Here is a 26,247-nt window from a genome sequence, read left to right as displayed (position 1 = left end):
AGGAAAGGTTATACACCCCAGCTTAATTGAATTACTCACTAAGTCGTAAGTGCAAACTTTACTAAACGAAGCCACGTCAGGAAAACTATTTTATTTCAACGTTATTATTGTTTTACTTAATTTATTACAGTTTATATAAAAATTACAATACACTGAACATAAGTTTTATTATTATGGCTTTGTATTCTTATATTTTTGGTGTGTTTATTGCCGTTCTATCTTATATTGTGTATCAAAAGTACATAAATATATACACCAGTGTAATAGTGAAACCACAGAAAAGATACGATTATATTATTGGTAAGTAATATTTTAATATTATAACGCCTGTGAAATTAGGTTCTGCAATCATAATTATAATTCGATAAGTATATCTTCTCTAATAAAGTTATAAGGCGTTTATTAGGGCTTTGGACATATAATTGTGTATGAAATGTTTACATTTATGATATTTATGAACTTAATACCTTAAGATTATAAATAACTATTTGATTATATGCTATTGCAAGTTGAGTCATCATATCATATCAGCCTTTAGCTGTCTACTGCTGGACATAAGTCTAACCCATAATGGCGGTTTAGCCAGTAGTTACCACGCTTGATTGGGTGGCAACCACTATTAGGTTTTAAGGTATGTTTGAAGAATGACGCTGCTGCCCATTCCTCCACCATTGAGTTCTCTTAGTCGCCTCCTACGACAGCCACGGGGAAGAGAAGGAAGGTCAAGTTGGAAAAGGAAACAGTACAGTTTTATATGATGTGATCTTATACCTTTTCCATTATTGAATAAGTTAAGAGTGTACCTAAGTAATTTTTTGCGAATATTTTTTTTTAATGGATAATAATAGAATGTTAACACTTTGCACTCGAGGCCTTTTTCACTAGCAATGTAAGCAGAGCCTAGTCCACGAAAGTACTTCCGAAAAAATTATCTTATCGCATATTGTAAATAAGGAGATTCAGTTACAAAAGACCATAGCGTCGTAGCAACGTAGTTCGATTTAAAGTTTTAAAACACTCGGGCGCCTCAGCAACGTCGCTCGAGTTGCCACTTCGAATCGGCCGGGCGCCATATCGGCGCCGCTCGAGTGCAAAAGGTTAACCCCGCTGGCATTATCGGTATAGATGCAAGTACCAGTGAGTGTTAATAGATTATTTTATTTTATTTTATTTGACTAAAAACACAAAGTTACAAAAACAAGATACAATGGGCCCCACACTAGGCGAACTTGTATCGTGGGCACCCGACAAAGATTAACAAATCACAAATGTGTTGTAATAAAAAGTACATAATGGGCGGGTATTAATATAAAAAGGAATATAAAATTAGATGAGGTTGAAATTAAGTCAGATGATCCATCTAACTTGTTCATTCGAGAGGAATTCGTCAAGTATTATCCATAATGGTCTCCATCATTAACCATCCCCTTCCTTTTCCATTTCTATCCGTTGTAGAATCTAACTGTTGTGAACGGGAAAGGGATTGGTAATAATGCGGTCTGAGAACCTCATTGTTAGCAATATACCCCATCAGGTCTACCTCCATGCTTGCTTTCATCCTCATCTATCATCACTCACTGGTTTCCCGCTAGCGTATAATGATGGCACAAGCGGAATCCATTTTTACCTATAAAAAAATATACTCACAAATTAATTTAACTGGATAATATTGTAACAGATCCTCAGACTATTTCTAAAGTGAAAGAAGTGTTGTCCTCCTCTCTCGTACTCGCTGTGCCCAACAGGGTCCATAATCGAAATGCTATCTACTAATTATATTATGGAATGCAATAAGCTATTAAATAAATAAATAAGTTCGGGCTAGATGAAGCTGTACCTAATATTCAGAGATATTATTTCACAAAATTCACAGTTGGCGCCGGCACTGCAGGATGCGTGCTCGCGTCTCGTCTCTCCGAAGACCCCACAGTGACAGTTCTACTGTTAGAAGCTGGTGACCATATGAGCTATTTCACTCAAATACCTCTCACGCCAACTGCTGCGCAGCAAGGACCCAATGACTGGTCCGTGCGGACTGTACCACAAAAATATTCGTCTTTCGGTCTTTGGAGACAGGTAAAGAGCTGCATATAAAGTTACCGATACCTCTAAAAAAGGTTCCCTTGGAAAAATTTGTTTTAGTGGTAACTAAAACTGCCTTATTTCATTCATACCATTCATATATGTGTGACTCTCTGCGGTGTGGTCCCGGCATAGAATAGACCCCCTGGCTCCCCCTGGAAACCATCGTGGTTAATTCTGGTGGAATTTGTCACGATGGGCTAACTGACCTGTCTTTTCATCTTCACCTATCGTCTCTCACTGGTACTCTGCCAGCGTATCCCAATAGTGCAGGCGGGATTACAATGCCATTATCACCTATTTAAAAATAAATTAAAAAAAACCCAGAACACCATGAATGGATGTAGTTCCTATCCACTTATTTATATTAATTCTCTGCATTTTATAGTCCCAAATAATCCCTCGTGGAAAGGGCTTGGGTGGTTCCGGACAAATAAACTTCCTACTCCACGGTTTTGGTCTACCAGAAGACTATGACCGGTGGTCTCGGCTGGGCTTCAAGGGTTGGACTTTGGAAGATTTGAAGCCGTACTTCATAAAAGCATTTGGAACAGTGAGGAGTGAGTTCGATTCTGAACATTGTTCTCTCGATGGCGTATGCCCAGGAAATGAGGTATGTTTAAATATTTTACAAAATAGTGATTGTACCTTACCTTACCTATTGGGATAGGTATTGCCAGTTTAATGACTAGAAATTTAGCCTATCAGGTCGACTTCCACGCGGTCCTCTTTGGAAACCAACGTGACTAAGACACTAGAAATTAAGCAAGGTAGTTTCCAAAGAACTCAACTCACCTTCATCTACCGTAAGTCACTGGTGCCCCGGCAGCGTAAACGGATAGCGCATGCGTAGTTACCATTCCATTTTTATCTGTTAATAACTATATACCGTTTAGCCCTACCTAACTATATAATGAATTAGTGACGAGTCTATGGCAAAGCAAAGAAATGCAAATTATTTTTTTACGCTCTAAAATTTGATCACCTTTCATTTTGACGAGTTATGAGTATATATTTATCCCTGCCGAGGTATTCCCAAGAGACTACAGCATGGGGTTCCTCAAAAGGGGAGTAAAGAGGTTTCTTCAGGGTCGGCAACGGGCGCTTAATACCTCTGGTATTGCAGGCGTTCATAGGCTACGATAACCGCTTACTATCAGGTGGGCCGTATACTTGTTTGCCACCTCAGTGATATAAAAAAAATTATCTATTAAGTCAAATATGCTGATATTGAGAATTTATGGCAAAAACGGTAGTAGTAAACAAAGAGGTATTTGAAAAATCGTCAAAAAGCTGTAGTTTATAAGATTCAGCATTTCGACGTGTTTATATGCAGGTAAGGGCATATTTAAAATTGTCCCATCATCATCATCATCACCATCATTCCAGGCACCGATAAAACTGAAGCTTATAGATGATCACACTGAACTGATGAAGACGTTTCGAGACGCCGCCATGGAATTAAAAAACAAGTACACCATATTCCGGAAGGCGACCGCTACAGTCAAGGACGGGGTTCGCCACTTAGCATACGATGCTTATTTGAAACCCGCATTGAATAGAAACAATTTACACGTCATGATAAATACTCAAGCAGTTTCCGTGAGTTTAAGAAAATTTTTTGGCTTGCCGTGTGGTCCCGGCTTAATATCGTCATAGTCGTAGAATACTGACGGATCTATATATGTAATATTCGTCAGATTCGTCAGTATTCTACGACTATGACGATATGGGCCAGCTCTTCCTTTCCCGTATCTGTTATAAGAGGCAATTAAAGGAATTTAATGATCGAGAGATGAGCAGCAGTCTCTCTCTTAAAACATCACCAAAGCTTAGCTGCGGTTGCCAACTCGCCTGCCAAGCGTGGCAACTACTGGCAAAACCCAGCAGTGGACAGTTAATGACTAATGATAAAACGATAATGCTGAGGGATGGGATAAACTCATCTGCAACGGTGGCAGACAATAGGCAAGACTCTTTATGGGTGCCCTAACTGGACATATGCCAGTACAGCATATACTATACAAAATGGGTCTATCTTCGGACACACTGTGTAGACTGTGCGGTGAGACATCGAAATTCATGGAACACATGATGTGCAACTGCGATTCGTTGGCAAGTATGCGTATGAGTCTACTGGGAACGGCTTATCCAGAGCCAGGGGACTACAGATATCTTAACCGTTCTTTGCATGGTTTTTTTTTATTGGTGAAATAAATAAAGGTGATATAGTTCATGTTCGAAATTAAAGGAAAAATGGTTAAAAAAATTAATTTGACAGCTATGTTTTGTTTTTTGCAATGGACATTAAAAAGGTATCCTGATACGATTAACTTAAAGTGAACTTGGTCTTTTATATAATTTTTGGGCATCAATGTTATGATAGAAATTTCCGCCATTATGCAAAGAAGGGTTAAAACGCGGGATATCGATAAGGTAACATACAGGCTCCATGAAATAATGGTACAAGGCAGGGGAAAGCACAAAAGATCCCGATGGGTCGACGTGCAACGTCTTAGCTGACCCCATATACGAAGATAAGACAATGGTTGATGTGATAATGATTTTGTATACGGAACTCTCTTTTTGTAAGTCTAACTTGCATTTGACCTGTTTTATTTAGATAAAAAGAAATACATTTTTAATTGCAGATCCGTTTTGAAAATAGAACGGCGTCTTCTGTTTACATTTTACAGAACCATAGACACCTAAACAATATTTTTATCAATAAAGAAGTGATATTATCAGGTGGTGCTATTAAAACCCCACAGCTGTTGATGTTATCTGGAATTGGTCCTAGTGATACGATCCACAGGTAGAGATATGTTACTGTCTTTGATATCTATCCACAGCTAGATCCTTCTTCATCCTAGCCTTCCCTAATATCTCCCATTGTAAGCGATCCTCTGCTTTTGGCTTTCATCTTCTTTTGGCTGTCACCTAAATATCATCAGTCCATCTAGAAGGAGAGCGCATTACGCTACGTCGTTCTGTACGCAGTCTCCATTCTAAGAGCTTCATTCCCCACCTACTACCACTGACTCGACATAAATGCCAGACTTATTGCACTTTATATGAATTTTTTAATCCTTAGTTCTCCGTTGCATTTCCTCATTCCAGATCTTGTTTCTTAGAGAAAATTCAAAGTTCTGAAAAACTTTCAAGGAGTTCCAATTTTTCTACTTTTAATTTGGAAATACAGGGACCCGGGCTGGTCTTCAAGAATGTGTTTAAACAACTATTACAAAACTACTACTACAAAAATAGCAGACTTTTAAGTCTGCTATTTTTCAATGACGTATTATAGACATTTTTAACAAGTGAATCCAGTCTTTTAAGTTAACATTAATTTACAGGTTTTTCTTTTAATGGGTGATATTGAAATGGTAACCCCGCCTGCGCAATCGATATACGGGGCACCAGTACGAGATGATAGATGAGGTGATGGTGTTACCATCCCATTATCACCCATTAAAAAAAAGGATGATAGGTGAGGATGAAAGCAGGTCAATTAGCCCATCGTGAAGAATTACATGAGAAGTAACTATGACGATTTCCAGAGAGAAGCACGTAGAGGTCGACCTAATAGTAACATTGCTAGCAATAAGACTATTAGACCTCGTTTACCTTTTAATTTACAGGTTAAGAATAAAACTAGTCGCAGAGAACGAACGCGTCGGTAGAAATTTGCACGATCACATGAACATGCCTGTCTATGTAAGCATCAAGAAGCCCATCAGCACAACATTATCAAAAGTGTTCTCTTTCAACACTATTTGGAACTATTTCTGGAATAAACGAGGTATTTTTTTAACTAGCTAGAGAATAACAAACAACTAAACTTTCAGATTTTCGCGCTGCATGTTTTACGATTTAAAAGAGACGGGAATTAACACGATAATTTTACCATGTGGTCCCGGTATAGAATGGGCCGCGCCTTCCTATCCCGTGGGTGTCGTAAGAGGCGATTAATGGACGGCGAGGGATGTGTAGCAGCGTCTCTCTTGATACATCTCTAAAGTCTAACTGCGGTTGCCAATCCACCTGACAAGCGAGGCAACTACTGGCAAAACCCCCCAAGGGGGAGGTTTATGTTCAGCAGTGGACAGTTAAAGCCTGATATGATGACGCTGATTCGATTAGGTTACATTGGACTTGGTCAAGAGTAGACTGATGTAGCCCTATCTAGTCTCGTTTCCGAGGCAGAAGCTTTTTCTTCTACCCGCTCATTGTCCCACATTACACAAATTTTGTCAGTATAGTGAGCACGGTTTATATTTTACGACTTCTGTACATATTATTCTGTAAATATTAGGTTATAATGAAAATGTACATGGACTTAAAATTATTGAAATGTATTTAAGTAAAATATTAAAAGGGCGAGGGATGGGCAGCAGCGTTGCTCTTAAAACATCTCTAAAAGCCTAACTACGGTTGCCAACCCGCCTGCCGAGCGTGTCTACTACGGGCAAAACTCTCAGTATGTGGAAGGAATAAAAATGAAATAATAATAATAAATAATAACCGAATTACCGAAAGCACATTCTGAAGGATGGCATTGAGGACATCTGTCGGGCATGTCGCCATCCCGGAGAGTCACTCAGACATGTGCTTTCGGGTTGTTCAGCTATATACCAACACTGAGTACTTAACAGACACAACCAGGTATGGTGTAATAATCCATCAAGAGCTAGCTTAGAAGTTCAGCCGCGAATGAGAGGTAGCCGTACTATAAGTACGAGCCCCAGCCGGTCCTTGAAAGTGACAGCGTTGGGCTTTACTGGGACCGATTCATCATCACGGACAGGACAGTTCTCGCGAACAAACCTGATATCGTGGTGATGGATCGGGCACTCTCGAGGGTGTTTTTAATGGATGTCACCATACCGCATGACGAGAACCTCGTGAAAGCTGAAACCGAGAAAAAGAAAAAAATCTCGAACTTGGCTCACGATGGATAGAAATGATAAAAAGGGTGACGTCCATGAAATCATTCCATCGTTTTGTCGGTGAACGGTCTTATCCCAACCAGTCTGGAACAACATCTCAGACGGTTAAGATTCCAATCGGCTCACTTCCGAAAGATGCAGAAAGCTTTTCTTAGATTCTGCCCGCATTGTACGCCACAATTTCTCTCAGTATAGCCCTGAACCCCGGCCATTTTCTGCAACTTTTAATATAGATATCAAGTTATAATGTAATGGTACATAGCCTTAAAATTATTTTAATGTATTTTTAAATATATTTCTGCAGGTATTTTGTCCTTTCCACCAGTAGCCGGTGTGGAGTACCAGAACGCATCAGCTCTGATGTTATTTTCAATGGGAACGGCCAGTGAGAAGTTGTTGAGGGATCTGTCTAACTATAAACATAAGGTAGACACATCATAAAAAAAAAAATATTTATTTATAAACAAATTCTTATTTTTTCTGCTACAATAATGTCTAAAAATATAACTTATTAAATTTGAACAGTCTAATTATTTACATAAATTAATTAACGTAAAGTAAACATAAACGTAAAGTAAATAACCTACCGATTCATTCTTCAATTGCTTCTATCCAAAGGTTGTCTGGAAGAGATTGCTTATTAATAAAACCGCCTTTTAATTTACAATAATCATAGCGTAGTATCACAATTTTGAAGGGGTTTCAATAGAAAACTCTTTAAAATTCTGTAATATTTAAGTAATAAAATGTTAAATAAATAAAATAAAATGACTGTGTTTCAGTTTGAAGGGTAGGATATGGCGTGAATTTACAGGGTACAGAGGAATAACACTTGAGTCCTCAGGAATGGCAACGCATGGGGGTATCATGGACGAAACAGTATACTCTGTTATGTCCATGGTACTGTTCATGTCTATAGGCGACAGTTATCACTTTCCATCAGGTGGGCCGTCAGCTTGTTTGCCGTTCTAAGTTGACTTGACTCAACTCAAGCCTATATTATCTTCGATGGAACTGCCGATTATGATAGCATTGTAAACTTTTTCACAGGTATTTCGAGATACATTTCCATTCCACAATGACACGAGAAAAGAAGGCTTCATGTTCTTAGCCACGTGTGTGCAGCCAAGAAGCAGAGGTACAGTGAGCGTGACGGACGCCAGCACGACAGTACCTCCTGCAGTAGACCCAAACTACTTGCATCAGCATTATGATGTCAAATGTATGATTAAAGGTGAATATTCCAATATATTTTTCTCAAACATGCTTGGAAATGTGAGCATCATTTTGACAATCTTCTACGAGATAAATCAAAATTGCCGTACTGGCCAGATACATGCGGGCAGCGGCCAGCAAAAGTTGTATGAAAATCCATATCTGTCGTGTTTTACGGCCAGATAAATTACTATGTAAACTCATTTCTGTACTGTAATTTAAAAATGGAATGACCTTTTATTTCGAAACATGGCTACCAAGGAGGTAACTACTCGTAATACAAGGTTTTATTTAAATTTCGAACTGGCTTGCAAATAGAAAGCTGTTTATTGAAAAGAAAAACATTATGGCGCGTGAAAAAATATTATTGTTCGTTATTCGTCATTGAACTTAAAAAGCAAAATTGTGTTGTTGATTTCCACGCATTGTTGGAGAAAAGTACTATACAAGCCTTGGCCACAACTAGGCATTGATGGACTCACGTATGTGTGCCTCGGCTACGCTTCGGCCCACATTTGCACGTTCGTCCATCAATGCCTCAGTTGCTGGCCGCTGCAATAATGTACTATAATTTCCCATAGGTTACGAGTAAAGTCCCGAATATGGTATAAATTAATTTATAAATTCCTAACATCTACCTGCTGTAAATATCAAGAACAAGTACTTAAAAAATATTTAAAGATAAAAAAATTATTTGAGATGCCAGCTGGTAGGGTACCTAGGATACTTGCTGCATTTCCACGCTGAACAGCAATGGAAATGCGTTGACCAAAGTATAGGCCAGCTTTCTGGTCACCAGAGGTTTCCACCAGCCGGTTAGTTTCCCAAAATATTTGGTGATTATACACTCAATAAATATATATTGGGGGGAAAGGGATTGTTAGCAATGGAGTTTGACAGCCCCATTGCTAGCAATGTGCCTTATTAAGTCGACCTACACGTGGTTCCCCCTGGAAACCATCGTGAACAATTCTTGTTGAATTCGTCACGATGGGCTAACTGACCTGTTTCATCCTCACCTATCATCCTTCACTGGTGCCTCGCCAGTGTATATCGATAGCGCGGGTGGGGTTACCGTTCCATTATCATCCATTAAAAAAAAAAAAACAATATATATTAACGTCATAAAATTAAAACCAATTATGTGTCAAGACTTATCTTTTTTCAGGTTTTTTTTTTTCTATTATTAATAATTTTTATTTCTTATTTAAACACATAATTTCAAACGTGTCATAAATAAGTTAACTTTGCAGCGATGCGTCGTATTGAACAAATGGTATCCACAAAAGCGTTTAAGGAAATAGAGGCAAGAGTCCATTGGCCACGAGTCGAACGGTGTCTTACATTCTGGAACTACAGTAAACAAGACCAACTAGGCAGTATACTAAGACGAAAGAGAAGGTAGATTTCAAATCCACATAGCAGAAAGAGACGGAAGTAGTCAATAACTGGACGTTGTCTAATAAAATTATATCTATTATTATTTACCAGAGGGAGACTTTGTACATAAGTCGATTGCTTGGGTACCTCTGTCCCATTCGTGTTTCAACCGTGAAGCAGTTGTGTTTGCATGGCTGTGTTTCGGTTCGAAGGGTGGGATAAGGCGTGAATTTACTGGGTACAGAGGAATAACACCTGAGTCCTCAGGAATGGCAACACATGGAGGGTATCATGGGCGAAACAGTATAATCTGTTATGTCCATGGTACTGCTCATGTCTATAGGCGACGGTTACAATTTTCCATCAGGTGGGCCGTAAGCTTGTTTGCCATTCTAAGTTGTATAAAAAAAACCCCATGACATTGGGAGGGAGGGAAGGGAAAGGGATTGTCAGTAATAGAGTCTAATTGACCCATTGCCAGCAATACAGCCTATTAGGTCGACCTCCACGCGGTTCCCCCTGGAAACCATTGTAGTTAATTCTAGTGGAATTCGTCACGATGGATTAACTGACCTGCTTTCATCCTCACCTATCATCCTTTTTTTTAATGGGTGATAATGGGATGGTAACCCCGCCTGCGCTATCGGTATACGCCGGCGGGCAACCAGTGAGAGGTGATAGGTGAGGATGAAAAGGCAGGTCAGTTCATCGTGATGAATTCAACGATAAATTAGTCACGATAGTTTCCAGGGGGAACTGCGTGGAAGTCGACCTGATAGGGTATATTGATAATAATGGGAACTAACCTCCCCATTACCATTAATCTCTTCCCCCAGTTTTGCCATATTTACTAGCCCATGTTTTTATGGAATGGTAGCCCCGCCTGCGATAACAATATACGTTGGCGGGGCATCAGTTACAGATGATAATTTATAAAAATTTACCACGGTTGTTTCCAGTGGGCTGATAGTAGGGGATAGAGGTATGGTAACCCCCCCCCCCTGCGCTAACGTGATACGCTGGCGGAACACCAGTGAAGGGTGATAGATGAGAATGAAAACAAGCCAGTTAGCCCATCATGATGAATTTATCAGGAATTAACCATTATAGTTTCCAGGGAGAATCGCGAGGAGGTCGACCTATTAGGGTATATTGCTAGCAATGGAGCTATAAAGTCTCATTACTAACAATCCCTTTCCCTCTTACTAGTCCATGATTCCACATGGTTGATAGTTTTTATAATGATAAGAAAAAAGTAATCCGATAGATGGCGGTAGGGAGGCTTTAATTGCTAGATTGACTAGTTTGTAATAAATTCCAGATTTAAAATCACATCAGAAAAATCGAATCATCAAGCATCACTAACTACTAGAGAGTTAAAAACTAAAGAGATAAACACGCTCAGTCCACCCGACCAATACCTGGAGTGCATCATCAGGGAGGTAGCGGTGACAGGACACCACGTGGCCGGCACGTGCGCTGGCGGTGCTGTGGTGGATGAGCAATTGAGGTTTGCATATTATCAATTGACTTCAAAAAGAACTATGTAATTTTTTTTGTATTTGTTAATTCATAACTCTGTCGTTTATGAAGCGTTTTTATATATATATATATATATATATGTATATATATATATATATATATATATTGTTTTATATAAATTGAAACTTATTTTCCCATAACTGAAGTATTTATATTTCTGAAAAACAATCTTAAATTATTATCTGAAAGGAATACACTTTCAGATGGATCCAATAGGAAATATGTATATCAAAATTATTTCACTAGTTTTTAAATCAGCAACTGGTTTTAACAGATTGAAGTCAGTATTTTTTTAACAGAATCTTAAATCATTAATATTAATAAGGTTTAATTAATATTTTGTATTTCAGAGTTAAATCGGTAAAGGGTGTTCGTGTTATGGACGCGAGCATTTTACCATCTCCAATATCCTTGTATCCCAATTCTGTGCTCATTGCAATGGCTGAGAGAGCAGTGGACCTCATACAAAATACAAATACGCATTAACAGTTGAAGTTCTTTATCTTTGACCTTGACTTCACCATCAGTTCAACTCTGAAGACGTTCATAATGTTCGTTATTGTGACTGGAAAACAATAAAAACTATGCATGTATGTAACCGTAAATCGTATTTATTTATATATATATTACCACAAACAAAAGTCATTTGCTTGGGCACCTCTGTCTTATTCGTGTTTCTACCGTGAAACAGTTGTGTTTGCATGGCTGTGTTTCCATTTGAAGGGTGAGATATGGTGATAATTTACAGAGTACAGAGGAATAACACCTGAGTCCTTAGGAATGGCAACGTATGGGGTGGATCATTAGCGAAACAGTATACTCTGTTATGTCCAAGATACTGCTCATGTCTATAGGCGACGGTTACCACTTTCCATCAGGTGGGCAGTCAGCATGTTTGCCATTCTAAAAAAAATAAAGTACAGATATTTTTTTTAAATAATTTTATTTGTTCCTGAAATGGATGAGTTACATTATTGTTTTGTGACAACCCTATTTGAGTGAGGGGCAATGGAGTACATTATGTCGGCATGGGTACACTCGCAAAGAAAAATACACGAGTGTCACTTCTAGCCAGGTCAAACGTTGTTTTGGGAACTCATCGTTATTTGCATACGTATCTTTATACTTTTCCTTGGTCTGCGTTAGCTTTAAATTATTTCTATATGTAATGACACTATTAGATATTGTTCTAATGTGTTAGTATTAAAGAAAACAGCCTCCAACTGTCCCTCGCTTCTAAGCAGTAGGATTGGAAAATTCTTTGGCGGTAACTCAGCGTTATAAAAACCGTATGGCCCCTGTAATGTAAACATATTTGAAATGATTGTTTGTTGACAACTAAAACAATAGATTTGACATAGCTTTCATGAAAGGTTCTCAAGTCGGTTATTTTTTTTTATTTCTCTTACCTCATAGCTCTATCTGTTATCCCTTTTTTGCATACTGTAGCATAGCCACATAAAAGGATTAGATAATTAAATATTGTTCCTGGTGGAACCTTTTATTTCATTTATAAAAATACACGGCTTTAAAGAATTAGTCGGCATATAGCTGCTCGACTGTACAGCAACAAAAACCAAACAAACATAGAGTAGTAATTAAAATATAGAATCTGACCGGTGTTGACACTTAGCAACTGTCACATGACAGTTGCGTTCAGAATTTAATGATTATGTGCCAGTATTGTAATGGAAATTTCCATCATAACATTGAATGCCTAAAACTAATATAAAAGACGAAGTTCACTTTAAGTTAATTGTGTCTGGATAATTTTTTAATGTCCATTACAAAAAAAAACATAACTGTAAAATTTATTGTTTTAACCATTTTTCCTTTAATTTTAAACAAGAATTATATGACTTTGATTATATGACTTTGATTTTAACAATAAAAAAATTATGCAAAGAAGGGTTAAATAGACCGATTGTGTTAATTATTTTATCTGAAAGGATATACTTTCGGATTGATATCATAGAAATGTTATCAAATTCAGTTCAGTAGTTTAGCATTACATTTTTTTCGTGGAACACATTTTTAAATTATACCCAATTAATTTTTAGCAGAGAGAGACTTTGTACAAAAGTCGTTTGCTTGGACACCTCTGTTTCATTCGTGTTTTTACCGTGAAGTAGTTATGTTTGCATGGCCGTGTTTCGGTTTGAAGGGTGGGATATGGCGTGAATTTACAGGGTACAGAAGAATTACACATGAGCCCTCAGGAATGGCAACGCATGGGGGGTATCATGTGCGAAACAGTGTACTGTTATGTCTATGGTACTGCTCATGTCTATATGAGAAACCTGTGCTATTGATAATTATAATGAGGTGCCAACTCTTTTACATTGACAGACCTCTGCTACTAGGAATTTTTAAACCTCGTTAACTGCTATTTGATTTCTTAGATTTTTCAATGCTAACCTCTTATAACTGTGGCGGGGGGGGGGGGGGGGGGAATTGTTAGTAATGGGGTCTAAGTGACCCATTGCTACCAATACACCTAATATATATTTAATTTTTTACTGGGTATTATTTAGTTTGTTTTTAGCTGTACGGTTATTACCCTTGTACATTCTACAGTTTTCTTTCAGCTTCTTAAAAGTTGATTATAAGAGATCCCTTTATGGGATAAGTTCACCATTGTATATTTTATTATTTTGATGATGATGATGATACACCCTATCAGGTTGACCTGGAAACCATCGTGGTTAAATCTAGTGGAATTCATCATGATAGGCTAACTAACCTGCCTTCATCGTCACCTATCATCCATTACTGGTACCCCGCCAGCGTATATCGATAGTGCAGGTGGGGTTACCATTTCATTATCACCTATTTAAAAAAAAATACCTCTAAACTGAGACTTTGTACTCAACAACCCATATAAATAAGACAAAATCAGGTTTGGATAAATTATGACACGTTTGTTTACAAACGTGCGTTATTGTGCAATAAAGAATAAATAAATCTCTATATGAACATTTATTTATCTGTATGTGTAGGTATATTATATGTATGTGTGTGTGTGTGTGTGTGTGTGTGTATGTATAGGTATATGCATAGATGTAGGTATATGTATATGTGTATTTATACGATTAAATATAATGTAATTAATTTAATTTTGTCTGTTTAAAAATTGTCACAATATTGTACACCGCTCTACCCGCTGACATTGATGCTCCTTTCCACTTTGGGTCTACTGGAAGAGAACTCCAATACAGTTAAGCTCCGCCTTTGTACATTTGATTACCTCTGTCACATTTTATAAATAACTGGTGTGTACAATAAACAATTAAATAAAATATTTTTTTTATTTTATTTTATACAAAAATCCGCAGCTCTTAAAAACACAACGTACATGCTAAGTCTCTTATGAATACAGCCAATAACGGATTTTATTTATACAAACGAAAATTTTGATTCCAAAGCGAGGCAGACAAGTTAGAGTGGGTGTATGCAAGTAATGTAAGTGCATGTATGAAAGGAACCATGTATAATAACGAGTGTCCATAAAGTTAGCTTAATTGATATATAAAATAAATAAATACATTTCAACTTCTCTTTCTTGTGGGTGTCGTAAGAGGCGACTCAAGGAACTTGATGGTCGAGAGATAGGTAGCAGCGTCGATCTTAAAATATTACTAAAACCTAACTGCGCTTGCCAACTCGCCTACCAAGTGTGGCAACTACTAGTAAAACCCTCCTTATGGGGAAAGCTATGTTCAGCAGTGGACAGTTAAAAATTGATATCATCATTACTTAGGGGGTAAGGGATTGTTAGTAATGGAGACTGAGAATCCCGTTGCTAGCAATATACCCAGCCAGGTCGATCTCCTCGCGGTTCCCTCTGGAAACTATCATGGTTAATTCCTGATGAATTCATCATGATGGGCTAACTGGCCTGTTTTCATTCTCATCTATCACCCTTCACTGGTGCTCCGCCAGCGTATCCCGTTAGCGCAGGTGGGGTTACCATACCATTTTCACCCATAAATAAAAAATTACCTATTTAATAAAGAAATGATTTAAATTTCACCAGTATACTCACCGGAGGGAAGGGACAGGCTACTTTGAAGTCCGCATAAGTGCTTACATAGTCAATTATCCAAGCGAACTTCGCTGCATCACATAATTTTACCGATATATAAAAATCACTAGCCGACTGTTTGTCCTTGTATATCAATTTTATCTGAAACAGGATTGTATCACGTATTCATATAAAAAATTTGAAGTACAGACCAGTTATTGCCGTGGGATCTATATCGTCTATGCCATGGGTGCCATAAAAGGCAAGTAAGAAATTTATTGGTTGAAGAATGCAGCAGCGTCCCTCTTAAAACATCACCAAATCCTGTCAAGCATGACAACTATTGGCAACCTCCCCCCCCCCCCCCCATTTCCACCTGTATGGGGGAGACCTATATCCAGCAGTGAACAGTTAAAGGCTAAATATAATAACAATAGGCTACTTATATTGCTTATAGTTTTATATTATCTACCATTTTATATTCACTTGCTCACTGTGTCTCGTAATTTTTAATAACCTATTACTGTATTTCTAAATGCAATAAGTTGAATGGTCGAAGGATGGGCATCAGCGCCCATTTTAAAACATCTCACCAAACTTTTAGCCAGAGGGAGACTTTGTACAAAAGTCGATTGCGATCTGTCCCATTCGTGTTTCAACCGTAAAGCAGTTGTGTTTGCATGGCTGTGTTTCGGTTTGAAGTGGGATATGGCGTGAATTTACTGGGCACGGAGGAATAACAGTCAGTTACCACTTTCCATCAGGTGGGCCGTCAGCTTGTTTGCCATTCTAAGTTGTATAAAAAAAACGCCTAACTGCGATTGCCAACCCGCCTGCCAAGTGTGGCGTCTCCTGGCAAAACCTTCCGGATAGGGGATTGTTTTTTTATCATTATTTCAACCGTTAACTGTCCGCTACTGGATATAAACCTTCCTCATAAGGGGAGTTTTACCAGTAATTGCCACGCTTGGCAGGTGGGTTAGCAATCGCAATCAGGCCTTAGTGATGTTTTAAGTGGGATGCTGCCGTCTATCCCTTACGCTTCCTTAGTCGCACCTTCAACTCGATTCTAAAATAAAAACTGTAAATTAACCCTTGTTTGCATGATTTTTTATTGGTGAAATAAACCAAGGTGATATAATTCAAGATCAAAATTAAAGGAAAAATGGTTATAAAATAAATTTGACAGCTATGTTTTGTTTTTTTTTTTTTGCAATGGACATTGAAAAGGTATCCAGACACGATCAACTTAAAGTGAACTTGTTCTTTTATATAATTTTTGGGCATTCAATGTTATGATGGAAATTTCCACCACTATGCAAAGAAGGGTTAAGCTACGGTTCCCAGATAAACATTTTTTTTTTTCTTACGACACTCACGGGATAGGGAAGGGTGGCCTATTCTATGCCGGGACCACATGGCTTAGTACGTACCGTGACATTGTTTTGCCATGTGTGCAACGTAGTGATTGTAATATTAGTTCTATATGGCTCCCGGCGTTTGGCCCGGCCGGTGAAGGCTTGAGCGTGGCTTACGTACTTCTTGTTGTAATATTGGATTAACGCACGTTCGTGCTTCACTTGGACCTGTAACATTTAATTGGTGTAATATAGAGGGTCTTATTTCTTAGCGTATAATATTTACCAGAGGGAGACATTGTACAAAAGTCGTTTGCATGGCACTTCTGTCTCATTCGTGTTTCTACCGTGAAGCAGTTGTGTTTGCATGGCTGTATTTCTGTTTGAAGGGTAGGATATGGCAGTGAATTTATAGGGTACAGAGGAATAACACCTGAGTACTCAGGAATGTCAACGTATGGGGGGTATCATGGACGAAACAGTATACTTTGTTATGTCCATGGTACTGCTCATGTCTATATGTCGACGGTTACCACTTCCCATCAGGTGGGCTGTTAGCTTGTTTACCACTCTCAGATATATATATATATATATATATATATATATATATATATATATATATATACTTTATTGCACTTGTAAGTACATATAATATAATGCATTTATAAATGTTGTGAGCAAGGATGGACTTATCTCTGACAGAGATCTCTTCCAGAATCAATACACATTTTTTTTTTCTAAACAATTTTTTTATTAATTTTAAATTATTTATATGCATTTATATTAACTATGTTTCGATTATTGGAATAAAATAACATGATACGAAGTTAAGTCTGCTAAGTGTACATATAATCACACTATGCATTAATGTTTTAAATAAATAAAAATAAAATACAGAAGTGTAACAACTTATTCCTCAGAAATGTCAATGCATTAACGTATTACCCTACTGCGGTCGTCACAGTGCGTTCTATGATGCCCATGGTGTAGTCGATAGGCGACAGTTACCACTTTCCATCACATTTGCTATCAGATGGTTTGCCATATCAAGTTATATAAAAACTATACTTACACAATAATAACAGCCAAAAGAAAAAATATTAATGAAACTTAAATAAATAAAGAAATTCGTCATATTCTCGTAAAAAAAAAAAATTACATAAAATATCTAATATTAAGTTTTTCTGACTGTAAACAGAAAACTACTGATCACATAATAGGTGCAGATTTTTATCATTCTCATTAATCTGGTTTTAGGGTTCCGTAGACAATTGTACTTTGTAATTGTAATTGTTGTCAATGTTTATAAAAAAACCATAGCAAAATTTATATGGGACTAACGCGGCAGCAACCTTGATCTAATAAAAAAAAACTATAAACTCATTCTTCTTCCTTTTATTCTAAATCCTTCACTGTTCAGGCAGTTCGCCTATGGAACTCACTACCTGCCTTTATTCGGTGCGCTCAAACCCTCATTAGCTAGCAATAGGTTACTAGAGGTTTTGAAACCTCTGTCCTCCTAACTACCACTCCATTTAGTTTTCCTGTATTCTTCTTCCGTCATATTCTCCTATGTAATCCCTTTGTAATAAAACACAGATTGTTTACAATATTGGAGTCCGTCATTATTATTTTTCTCCCACCTTAGTTTAAAAAAAAAAGGTACTGACAAAATGGAGACGTGTGCGCGGACACTTACTCTTTTAAAATAAATGTAATTTGTATATTTTAAACTGTATGTGCCCTGAAGAACCTGTAAGAATTTGTGTGTGCGTGCATATAGGAGTTGAGGAAGAACTGCCGATCACCTACAGCAGAAAAACTCACGAAGCCAATGCCAGGTGAGTCCTCCTCGACAGACAGAATCTTTCCCTTATAAAACGCTTCCACTACGGTGTTTTACCTTAAACATAATATATAGAACAGCCCCCCTGTTGGAAAGGGATTGTTAGTAATGGATACTAAGAATCCCATTGCTAGCAATATACCCAGCCAGGTCGACCTCCTCGCGGTTCTCCTGGAAACTATCATGGTTAATTCCTAATGAATTCATCATGATGGGCTAACTGGCCTGTTTTCATTCTCATCTATCACCCTTCACTGGTGCTCCGCCAGCGTATCCCGTTAGCGCAGGCGGGGTCACTATTCCATTTTCACCCAGCAAAAAAAAAATATATAAAACAAGCTTAATACCGTATGCCATTCTCTACCAACTAAATACTTACCATTAGGTAAAGGTAAACATAAAGCGTTCAAGGGCATTGATGGTGAACATACATTAAACAATATAAATAAACATATATGTATAAAATGATTAATTTGTAAATAATAACCTTATATGTACAGAACCCTATTAATACAAACGTAATACGCTCTTAGATCGTTATTATTTAAAATTTATTGATGAAATTTAACAGTAACAGGAAATTTATAACGATTTAAGGTTATTATGTTTTTATCGTAACTTTGTTGTATGTAGGTACATATCATTTCAAAATAACATTTATGTTTGTAGACAATTATAATACGTTAAACTATTTAAATCAAGTTTTAATACGTTATATATATATATATATATATATATATATATATATATATATATATATATATATATATATATATATATATATATATATATATATATATATTCTTTATTGCACTTGTAAATTACATATAAAATAAATGCATTTATAAATGCTGTGAGCAAGGGTGGACTTATCTCTGACAGAGATCTCTTCCAGTCAACCCAATACAATGAGAAAGCATGTCGTTAGCGGGCAGCTGAAGCTTTACAGCATTTTAGAATGATGTAGATCATGATATCAGGTGTTAAATGTCCACTACTAAGCATAGGCCTCCCCCATAGGCAAAAACAATAGGCAAAACCATAAGGGGTTCCTTATGGTTTTGCCCATAGTTACCACGCTTGGCAAGCGAGTTCGCGACCGCAGTAAAACTTTGATGCTGTTTTAAGAAGGACGCTACTTACACACACATCCCTAGATCATTAAGTTCCCTTAGTCGCTTTTTACAAAACTTATGGGAAAGGAAGGGGTGGCCCATTCTATGCCGGCTAACAGCTTAGTAAAGTGTCCTTTAGAAAAAGTTAACAGATCTTTTATGGGAATGTGCATTAAATGTTATAAAATACCGGAGAACATTTTGGATCTATCTTTTAATAAATTTAAAACTGTTATTAAAAAAAAAAACTAATTGAGCAAAGCCTACAATATTTTTATAAATTTATTTTTACATACATAAATATACATAATGTTAACAGAGATTTAAACGAGTAACTGTTGGGTTTCTTGCGAGCAGTTTTCAACAGATAAAAATATTCCAAACCAGCGATAAATTCTCGAAAAGCGAATAATCTAACACGATGGAAGACCGAAGAAGGGAGTAGGGCTATTAAGCAGCAGTAATAGGATAAATAGAGGAAGAGTTTGTACAAAAGTCGTTTGCTTGGGTACCTCTGTCCCATTCATATTTCTGCCGTAAAGCAGTTGTGTTTGCATGGCTGTGTTTCGGTTTGAAGGGTGGGATATGGCGTAAATTTACAGGGCACAGAGGAATAACACCTGAGTCCTCAGGAATGGCAACGCATGGGGGGTATCATGAGCGAAACAGTATACTCTGTTGTGTTCATGGTACTGCCCATGTCTATAGGCGACGGTTACCACTTTCCATCAGGTGGGCCGTCAGCTTGTTTGCCTTTCTAAGTTGTATAAAAAAAAATACGAATAAAGAATGATGGTGTTTAAAATGATGACTCATTAAAATTGTAAATGTAATCAACTTGAAATGTTTGTCCATGCTAAAGTTACAGTCCTACTGGTGGTCTACCATGAAACGAAATTCCGAATTTTCGGGCTCAATTTCGTGTTTTTGTTCATACTAAAATCGACACAGTAAATGGAGCTTAACATTTCGTTCATCATAAATCCTATCCTAATAGTCCAGAGGAACGATGTTTCAATATTTTTAATAATTTTAAATGGCATGTATTATGTAATTTTAACATCAAATTTATGTTTAATTTTAACATGAAATATTTTCCGAAATTTCAAAAAATATTTCATGGTAGGCCTGCTGGTCTGCCCGCTCTCCATTTATGTCTGTGGATAAATAAACCATCTATGTATGTAGCCTCTTTAACTGAACTGCAAAGTGAATCACACAATCGACTTTTACAATGCAACACACGCACAGCGTCATGCAAGTAAAATGTATTAATAAAACTGCCACAAGTTACCACGAGTTCTCATTTTCTTTTTTGATACAGTTTTATATGGAATTTATATTAAACGGTTTCTTAACATTTGGAACACTTAAAAGGTTAGAGACATTTACCTGTAAGAAGAAATAGAAATTCATTCAAAATAAAAATCAATTTCAATTTTGAAACAATAATATGCCGCCATCATGGAAGTAAGAAATAAAGCCCTACTTGCAGAAAACAAGAGCAATAATTAAAAAGAAAGCGACTTACTCAATTAATATATCGGATACGTATACAATAGGATAAACATCAGGTTTGGGGGGAAGGGATTGTTAGTAATGCACACTACCAGTCCTATTGCTAGCAATATGCCATAGTAGGTCGACCTCGACGTGGCCCCTCCAGGAAACCATCTTGCTGAATTCCACGTGTATTCATTACGGTGGACTATTTGCCCTGCCTGCCTAAGAACAGTCCTGAACCACTTGCATCCATTGACTTCCTGCAATGCATTTGAGGTCGTCACTCCATCTAGTAAGGGTTCATTCTACACTGCATTTACCTGCACGGAGTCGCCACTCAAGAACTTTCTTCCTCTTCATTGGATGGTTCTTCTTGATTGTCAGTTCGTCAAGTTGTGTCAGTCCATTAGCACTTCATCTTGTTTATCCTTCGGGCTATGTCGTTAACTTTGGTTCTTTTGCGGGTATCCTCATTTCAAATTCTGTCACTCAAAGAAATTTCGAGTATAGCCCTCTCCATAGCCAAATACGTATTACTTGGGTTGGAGAACGAAATATTCTAGTTTTATTCAGGTCAATCAATAAATCTTGGACATTTTTCCTTCTATCCACATGTACGCTATTGAACATTAAAGCGTCAATTACACGAGTATCAATAGTATAAACAAAACCTTTTTTACTTATAATAAAAACAATATCAACCTACTCGTTGTACAAGTCTTTGTTTTTCCTTAGTGTCTCCTCAGACTTGATTTCAAGATGTTGTTTTGTATTGAATAAATACAAAATGTATTGTCATACTAATGCGCGATTGGATGGGAAAGTGGTAATTGTGACTGGAGGGAGTGGAGGAATTGGCTACGAGGCAGCCAAAGTCTTAGCTGGACACGGTGCGAGAGTCATCATTGCAAGTAGAAATGAAACTAAAATGAAAGAAGCAAAGAAACGTATCGTCGAAGCTACAAGTAATAATAACGTAGATTACAGAGTTTTGGACTTATCGTCGTTGAAATCAGTGAGAAAATTTGCCAACGAAACATTATATTTAGAAGAAAGAATCGATGTACTAATAAACAATGCCGGCGCTGTAGGCTTGCCTGATCGATTGACAGAAGATGGCTTAAATCTTACAATGCAAGTGAATTACTTTGGGGCATTTCTACTTACGTACTTACTGCTGCCTATGTTGAAGATGTCAGCATCAAGCAGAATTATTATTGGAACCGCTTCCGCAATGTATGTTGGAGCGATTGATTTCGATCACTGGAATGACGTCGGGAAATACGACATAGTGACATCGTTAGCGAATTCTAAGTTGGCCGATGCATTACTCATGGTCGAATTAGATGAACGTATCAGAGAAACAGGAGTTACTGTGAACGGATTTGACCCTTTTGTCGTTCGAGATACAGACATCTTTGGAAATATGGATGGTGTTCTGGCAGGTCTGTCACGCTTCATCATCAGTATTGTAGGTAGAACTAGAGAAGAAGCAGGTATTGAAATAGCATATTTGGCAACCAGTCCGCAAGTGCAGGATGTGAGTGGAAAAAATTATAAATTTTGTCATATATCACTCCTTCCTTGGTTTGTATTTGATAAAGAACTCCGAAAAAGATTGTGGGACAAATCAAAAACACTGGTGAAAATTACGCCTGAAGAAGATTGGGAAAGTAAACCATAAGTGCATTTATATATTTACTATCTAAAAAAATCTAACAAAATTTTGTAGAATTAGGTGTTATTTTGCAGAAATCAATATCATCATTATATATTGGTTATTATTATAAATTCTTAGAAAACACATCTAGCAATATCCATATAATGCCTTACCAATATTATAAATGTGAAAGTGAGGTTACTTCCTTGTTACTTCTTAGCGCCTTAACGGTTTAGTCAATTATGAACTTGGTTTTGCACGTTCTATACAGGTTTGGAAAAGGACATAAGTTTTTTTTTTTATCCCGATCAAAGAACATATGTTCTGTACCGAAATATCCAGGTCACGGAAACCAGTTCAAGGTCACGGAGACTAGTTCGTATTATTGCACATGAAGATTTTCCCTCATTCTTTTCTACTGGATATACTTTTGTGTTTCTACCGGTTAGAGACCATATCTTGCGGGACGAAATACAAATAAATTTACCAACTCTTACGTGAACCGTACTATAACAATATAGCTTTCCCCTGACGTGTTTCCTTTGATCTATAATTTCGAATCCTTCAGATGTAACATAAAAAAGCACTTACTAAGCCAGCATAGTGCGGTCAACCGTCGAAAGCTCTTCCACCACCAACCATCGAACCCTCTTTACGGCTGATTGTATTTATGGACCATGTTGCTTCTGTATTCGCTCAGGATCATACTATAAAAAAAGTCGCATGTAAACTATTGTATTAATTTTTTTATAACACCTTATTTTTATTTATTAATGTATAAGATTGGTATTCAGTTCGCTGCATGGGAAAAACGCGGAACTAGAAACCGGTCAGACGAGTACATGAACGGATGACGCTCTTGGATTATTCTCCATAAAATTGAAACCACAATACAATAATCTACATTTATTACACATAGGTAATTAAAAAGTATATATTGCTTCACAAAATCGGAGCGACATCTATTGTGAATGCACCGAAAAACGACTAGACTTTTTGTAGATACCTTAAAACTAATGTGCATAAATTAACTTACCTTATTACTAAAAGCAATGAGCTCACTTTATTGTAACGCAAAATTTTGTGTACCGTAAATAATAAAAAAAGAAAAGTGTAAGATTATTTTATTTAATTAATCATAGTTTAGTAACAGTGGTCCCAATTAGAAGGGAATAACCCTTATAGAGTGTACATTGATATTACCTTAAATAGGCTGATATTTGAAATTTTCTTCAATCGGCAAAAGTCAACAGCGCTTACAGACATCAGTTCTGATTGGTTACAATGTCGTTATTAAATGTGTTCAACAAATGTGAAACTAACGTCCAGTCGGATGGGAAAGTGGCCATGATTACTGGCGGTACATCAGGACTGGGCCTCGAAGCGGCCAAATATTTAGCTAGCCGTGGTACCAAAGTAATAATAACAGGTCGAAGAAAAGATAAATTGGACAACGCAATTGAAGTGATCAGCAAATTTTCTCGAAACAGCAATGTAGTCGGCAGGCTGGTGGATTATGGTAATTTAACATCAGTACGAGATTTGGCAACAGAAACCATTGCAATGGAGCCAAAATTGGACATATTAATCAACAATGTTGGAGCTATAGGCGTAGAAGATAAATTAACACCGGACAATCTTAACGCGATGATGCAAGTGAACTATTTTGGTGCATTCTTATTAACTTATCTTTTATTTCCTCTTCTAAAATTATCAGCTCCCAGTAGAGTAATCAATGTATCATCTCTAGCTTCAATATTAGGACACGTAAATCCAGATTATATGAACAATGTGAATGTATATTCAAATTTTGGACTGTACTCAAACGCGAAATTAGCTAATATCCTTTTTGCTGTAGAAATGAGCAAAAGAACAGAAGGAAGTGGAGTGAGTGTTTACAGTTTAGACCCAGGTTTGATAAAAACGGACTTCTTCAGATACCTAGATAATGTAATATTAAAAAAGTTCCTGAACTCCCTTTTGCATATATTTGGCCAAACGATCTCGGAAGCTGCAAAAGCTCCTGTCTATTTAGCATTAGATCCAAACGTAAAAAATTATAGTGGTAAAAATTTTAGATCTTGTTCTGAATTCGGTACTGAGTGGTATGCAAGAGATCAAGCGTTGAACCGAAAATTATGGGAAAAATCTAAGGAACTTTTAAAAATATCTCCCGATGAAGAATGGGACGGTCCTAAAGAAACATAAGCAATACAAGTAAGCAATGTAAATGCATAAATTTATAATAGTCATTGCATCCTATCAAATTTCTAATTTATTTATTTATATTTGTCATTTAATGAATTATTTAATTATTTATTTAATCAACTAAGTGTGCTTTACAATTTCCCAATATACTTACCTAGGAGAGTATAGGTACTAGAATAAATATTGCAATAAAGATAAAATGCAAACAATAAATAATAAATGAGCATGAAGCAATATTTTTTACTAGTTTGATGTAAATAAATAAATAATTATATTATTTAACTACCTTAAGTTATTTATTGTTTAAAAAATCCATTCAATAGTCCTAATTATTTTTAAGACATTTGTTTTTTACATAAAAGAAGAAAATGTACAATATTGTTTTATTATCAGGCTTTTCAAATTAAAGGCACTTTATTTCTTTCAATCTAAATTATGTACTCGTAAGGAAGATCATATATTTCAGAGTTAGTTTACTAACTAGTTTAAACCAGTATTTTTACATGACCACTATTGTGAACAGCCGTAACTACTTAAAAAATATCTTCGGTTATCCCCTAAGAGATTTTTGAGATGAAGTGAGAATTTTTTTATACTACTGAGGTGGCAAATAAGCATACGGCCCACCTGATGGTAAGTGGTTACTGTAGCCTATGAACACCTACAATACCAGGTGTAGATGCTGCTGTAGGAATAACAGTATATTCTGTCACTAGCTGTTTCCCGCGGCGCTGCCCGCTTGAATCAGTATATAAAATATACTATAAGTTAAAATATGATGTTCTCATATAACCTATCTTCATAAAATTTAAGCCAATTCAACTGATCGGTTATTTTATAGCATTTTATATGTGATTCTTTATATTGATATAATTTTTTTTATTTATGAACCGATTGGAATTAAACAAACACTAAATGTTAAGCGGAGCAAACCGCAACGCATGAGTGAAAACCGCATTCAAATCGGTTAAGCCGTTTCTGAGATTACAGACAAACAGACAAATTTCTAAAAATCATTGTTTTGGGTCCTATTGCGTTCATAAAGCCTAATATAAAAAAATATAGTTTTTTTTTCATATCTTCCATGTACAGATAGCGACCAGTTACAATTTTATTATATACTAGTGGCCCGTCCCGGCTTCGCACGGGTGGACATATTTACGACATTTTAAAAAGTGGTTATTGTGACATAACGATAATAGTTGGACATATAGTGTCGCGAAGTTTTTTGTAGTCATTGATATTTTCTTCAATATTGTAGAACATAATTTTGTACTACCGCCTGATATTTTATAAAAAAAAAATTTTTACATCTTGAGTTACGTTACTAAAGTTTTAATAAGGATCCTTAATGTTTCCTAGCAA

General features: G+C 36.7%; 4 protein-coding genes and 1 long non-coding RNA gene across 7 annotated transcripts; 3 read left to right on the top strand and 2 right to left on the bottom strand.

Moving 5' to 3' along the window:
- Positions 1–29: 29 nt before the first annotated feature.
- Positions 30–11,654, top strand: LOC113510857 (neither inactivation nor afterpotential protein G). 3 transcript variants are annotated; one of them, XM_052892064.1, is made up of 11 exons: positions 32–300; positions 1,874–2,076; positions 2,471–2,695; positions 3,472–3,684; positions 4,734–4,897; positions 5,724–5,884; positions 7,336–7,457; positions 8,082–8,265; positions 9,500–9,647; positions 10,948–11,136; positions 11,519–11,654. In XM_052892064.1, exons 1-11 carry the CDS (start codon positions 174–176, stop codon positions 11,652–11,654), a joined length of 1,872 nt encoding a protein of 623 aa, XP_052748024.1. In that variant the 5' UTR covers positions 32–173. The 3 variants fall into 3 exon arrangements, with proteins under 3 accessions (XP_052748025.1, XP_052748024.1, XP_052748027.1); XM_052892067.1 differs by lacking the exon at positions 32–300 and adding an exon at positions 997–1,137; XM_052892065.1 differs by lacking the exon at positions 3,472–3,684 and having other exon boundaries at positions 30–300.
- Positions 11,599–17,815, bottom strand: LOC116412684 (uncharacterized). The gene is made up of 4 exons (XM_052892068.1): positions 17,623–17,815; positions 16,626–16,778; positions 15,214–15,354; positions 11,599–11,733 (listed from the first exon to the last, which is right to left on the bottom strand). Exons 1-4 carry the CDS (start codon positions 17,683–17,685, stop codon positions 11,725–11,727), a joined length of 366 nt encoding a protein of 121 aa, XP_052748028.1. The 5' UTR covers positions 17,686–17,815; the 3' UTR covers positions 11,599–11,724.
- Positions 12,131–12,908, bottom strand: LOC128200056 (uncharacterized). The gene is made up of 2 exons (XR_008252514.1): positions 12,578–12,908; positions 12,131–12,466 (listed from the first exon to the last, which is right to left on the bottom strand). It is a non-coding gene; the product is annotated as an uncharacterized LOC128200056 (long non-coding RNA).
- Positions 17,816–21,734: 3,919 nt separating the features above from the next.
- Positions 21,735–22,698, top strand: LOC113510680 (retinol dehydrogenase 13-like). Its single transcript, XM_026894178.3, has one exon. The coding sequence runs from the start codon at positions 21,802–21,804 to the stop codon at positions 22,696–22,698; it is 897 nt and encodes a 298-aa protein (XP_026749979.2). The 5' UTR covers positions 21,735–21,801.
- A 1,252-nt stretch (positions 22,699–23,950) lies between these two features.
- On the top strand, positions 23,951–25,990 carry LOC113510858 (retinol dehydrogenase 11-like). Its single transcript, XM_026894393.3, has one exon. It carries the CDS (start codon positions 23,959–23,961, stop codon positions 24,880–24,882), a length of 924 nt encoding a protein of 307 aa, XP_026750194.2. The 5' UTR covers positions 23,951–23,958; the 3' UTR covers positions 24,883–25,990.
- Positions 25,991–26,247: the final 257 nt, after the last annotated feature.

Source organism: Galleria mellonella, unplaced genomic scaffold (assembly GCF_026898425.1).
Source record: "Galleria mellonella isolate WM207_F2 unplaced genomic scaffold, CSIRO_AGI_GalMel_v1 utg149, whole genome shotgun sequence".
In the NCBI taxonomy this organism is placed as follows: domain Eukaryota; kingdom Metazoa; phylum Arthropoda; class Insecta; order Lepidoptera; family Pyralidae; genus Galleria; species Galleria mellonella.
The sequence above is the reverse complement of the archived record's forward strand: the minus strand, read 5'-3'. Positions and strand labels throughout refer to the sequence as shown.

Bases quoted from the DNA above. Each gene is read 5' to 3' on its own strand.
- LOC113510857 (XM_052892064.1), top strand. From the start codon at position 174: ATGGCTTTGTATTCTTATATTTTTGGTGTGTTTATTGCCGTTCTATCT. The intron at 2,077-2,470 runs GTAAAGAGCTGC...TGCATTTTATAG, and splicing joins CTTTCGGTCTTTGGAGACAG to TCCCAAATAATCCCTCGTGG. The intron at 11,137-11,518 runs GTTTGCATATTA...TTTGTATTTCAG, and splicing joins GTGGTGGATGAGCAATTGAG to AGTTAAATCGGTAAAGGGTG.
- LOC116412684 (XM_052892068.1), bottom strand. From the start codon at position 17,685: ATGACGAATTTCTTTATTTATTTAAGTTTCATTAATATTTTTTCTTTT. The intron at 16,779-17,622 runs GTAAGTATAGTT...TAAATGTTACAG, and splicing joins CTTTTGGCTGTTATTATTGT to GTCCAAGTGAAGCACGAACG. The intron at 15,355-16,625 runs GTACGTACTAAG...ATCCTGTTTCAG, and splicing joins CATGGCAAAACAATGTCACG to ATAAAATTGATATACAAGGA.
- LOC113510680 (XM_026894178.3), top strand. From the start codon at position 21,802: ATGTATTGTCATACTAATGCGCGATTGGATGGGAAAGTGGTAATTGTG.
- LOC113510858 (XM_026894393.3), top strand. From the start codon at position 23,959: ATGTCGTTATTAAATGTGTTCAACAAATGTGAAACTAACGTCCAGTCG.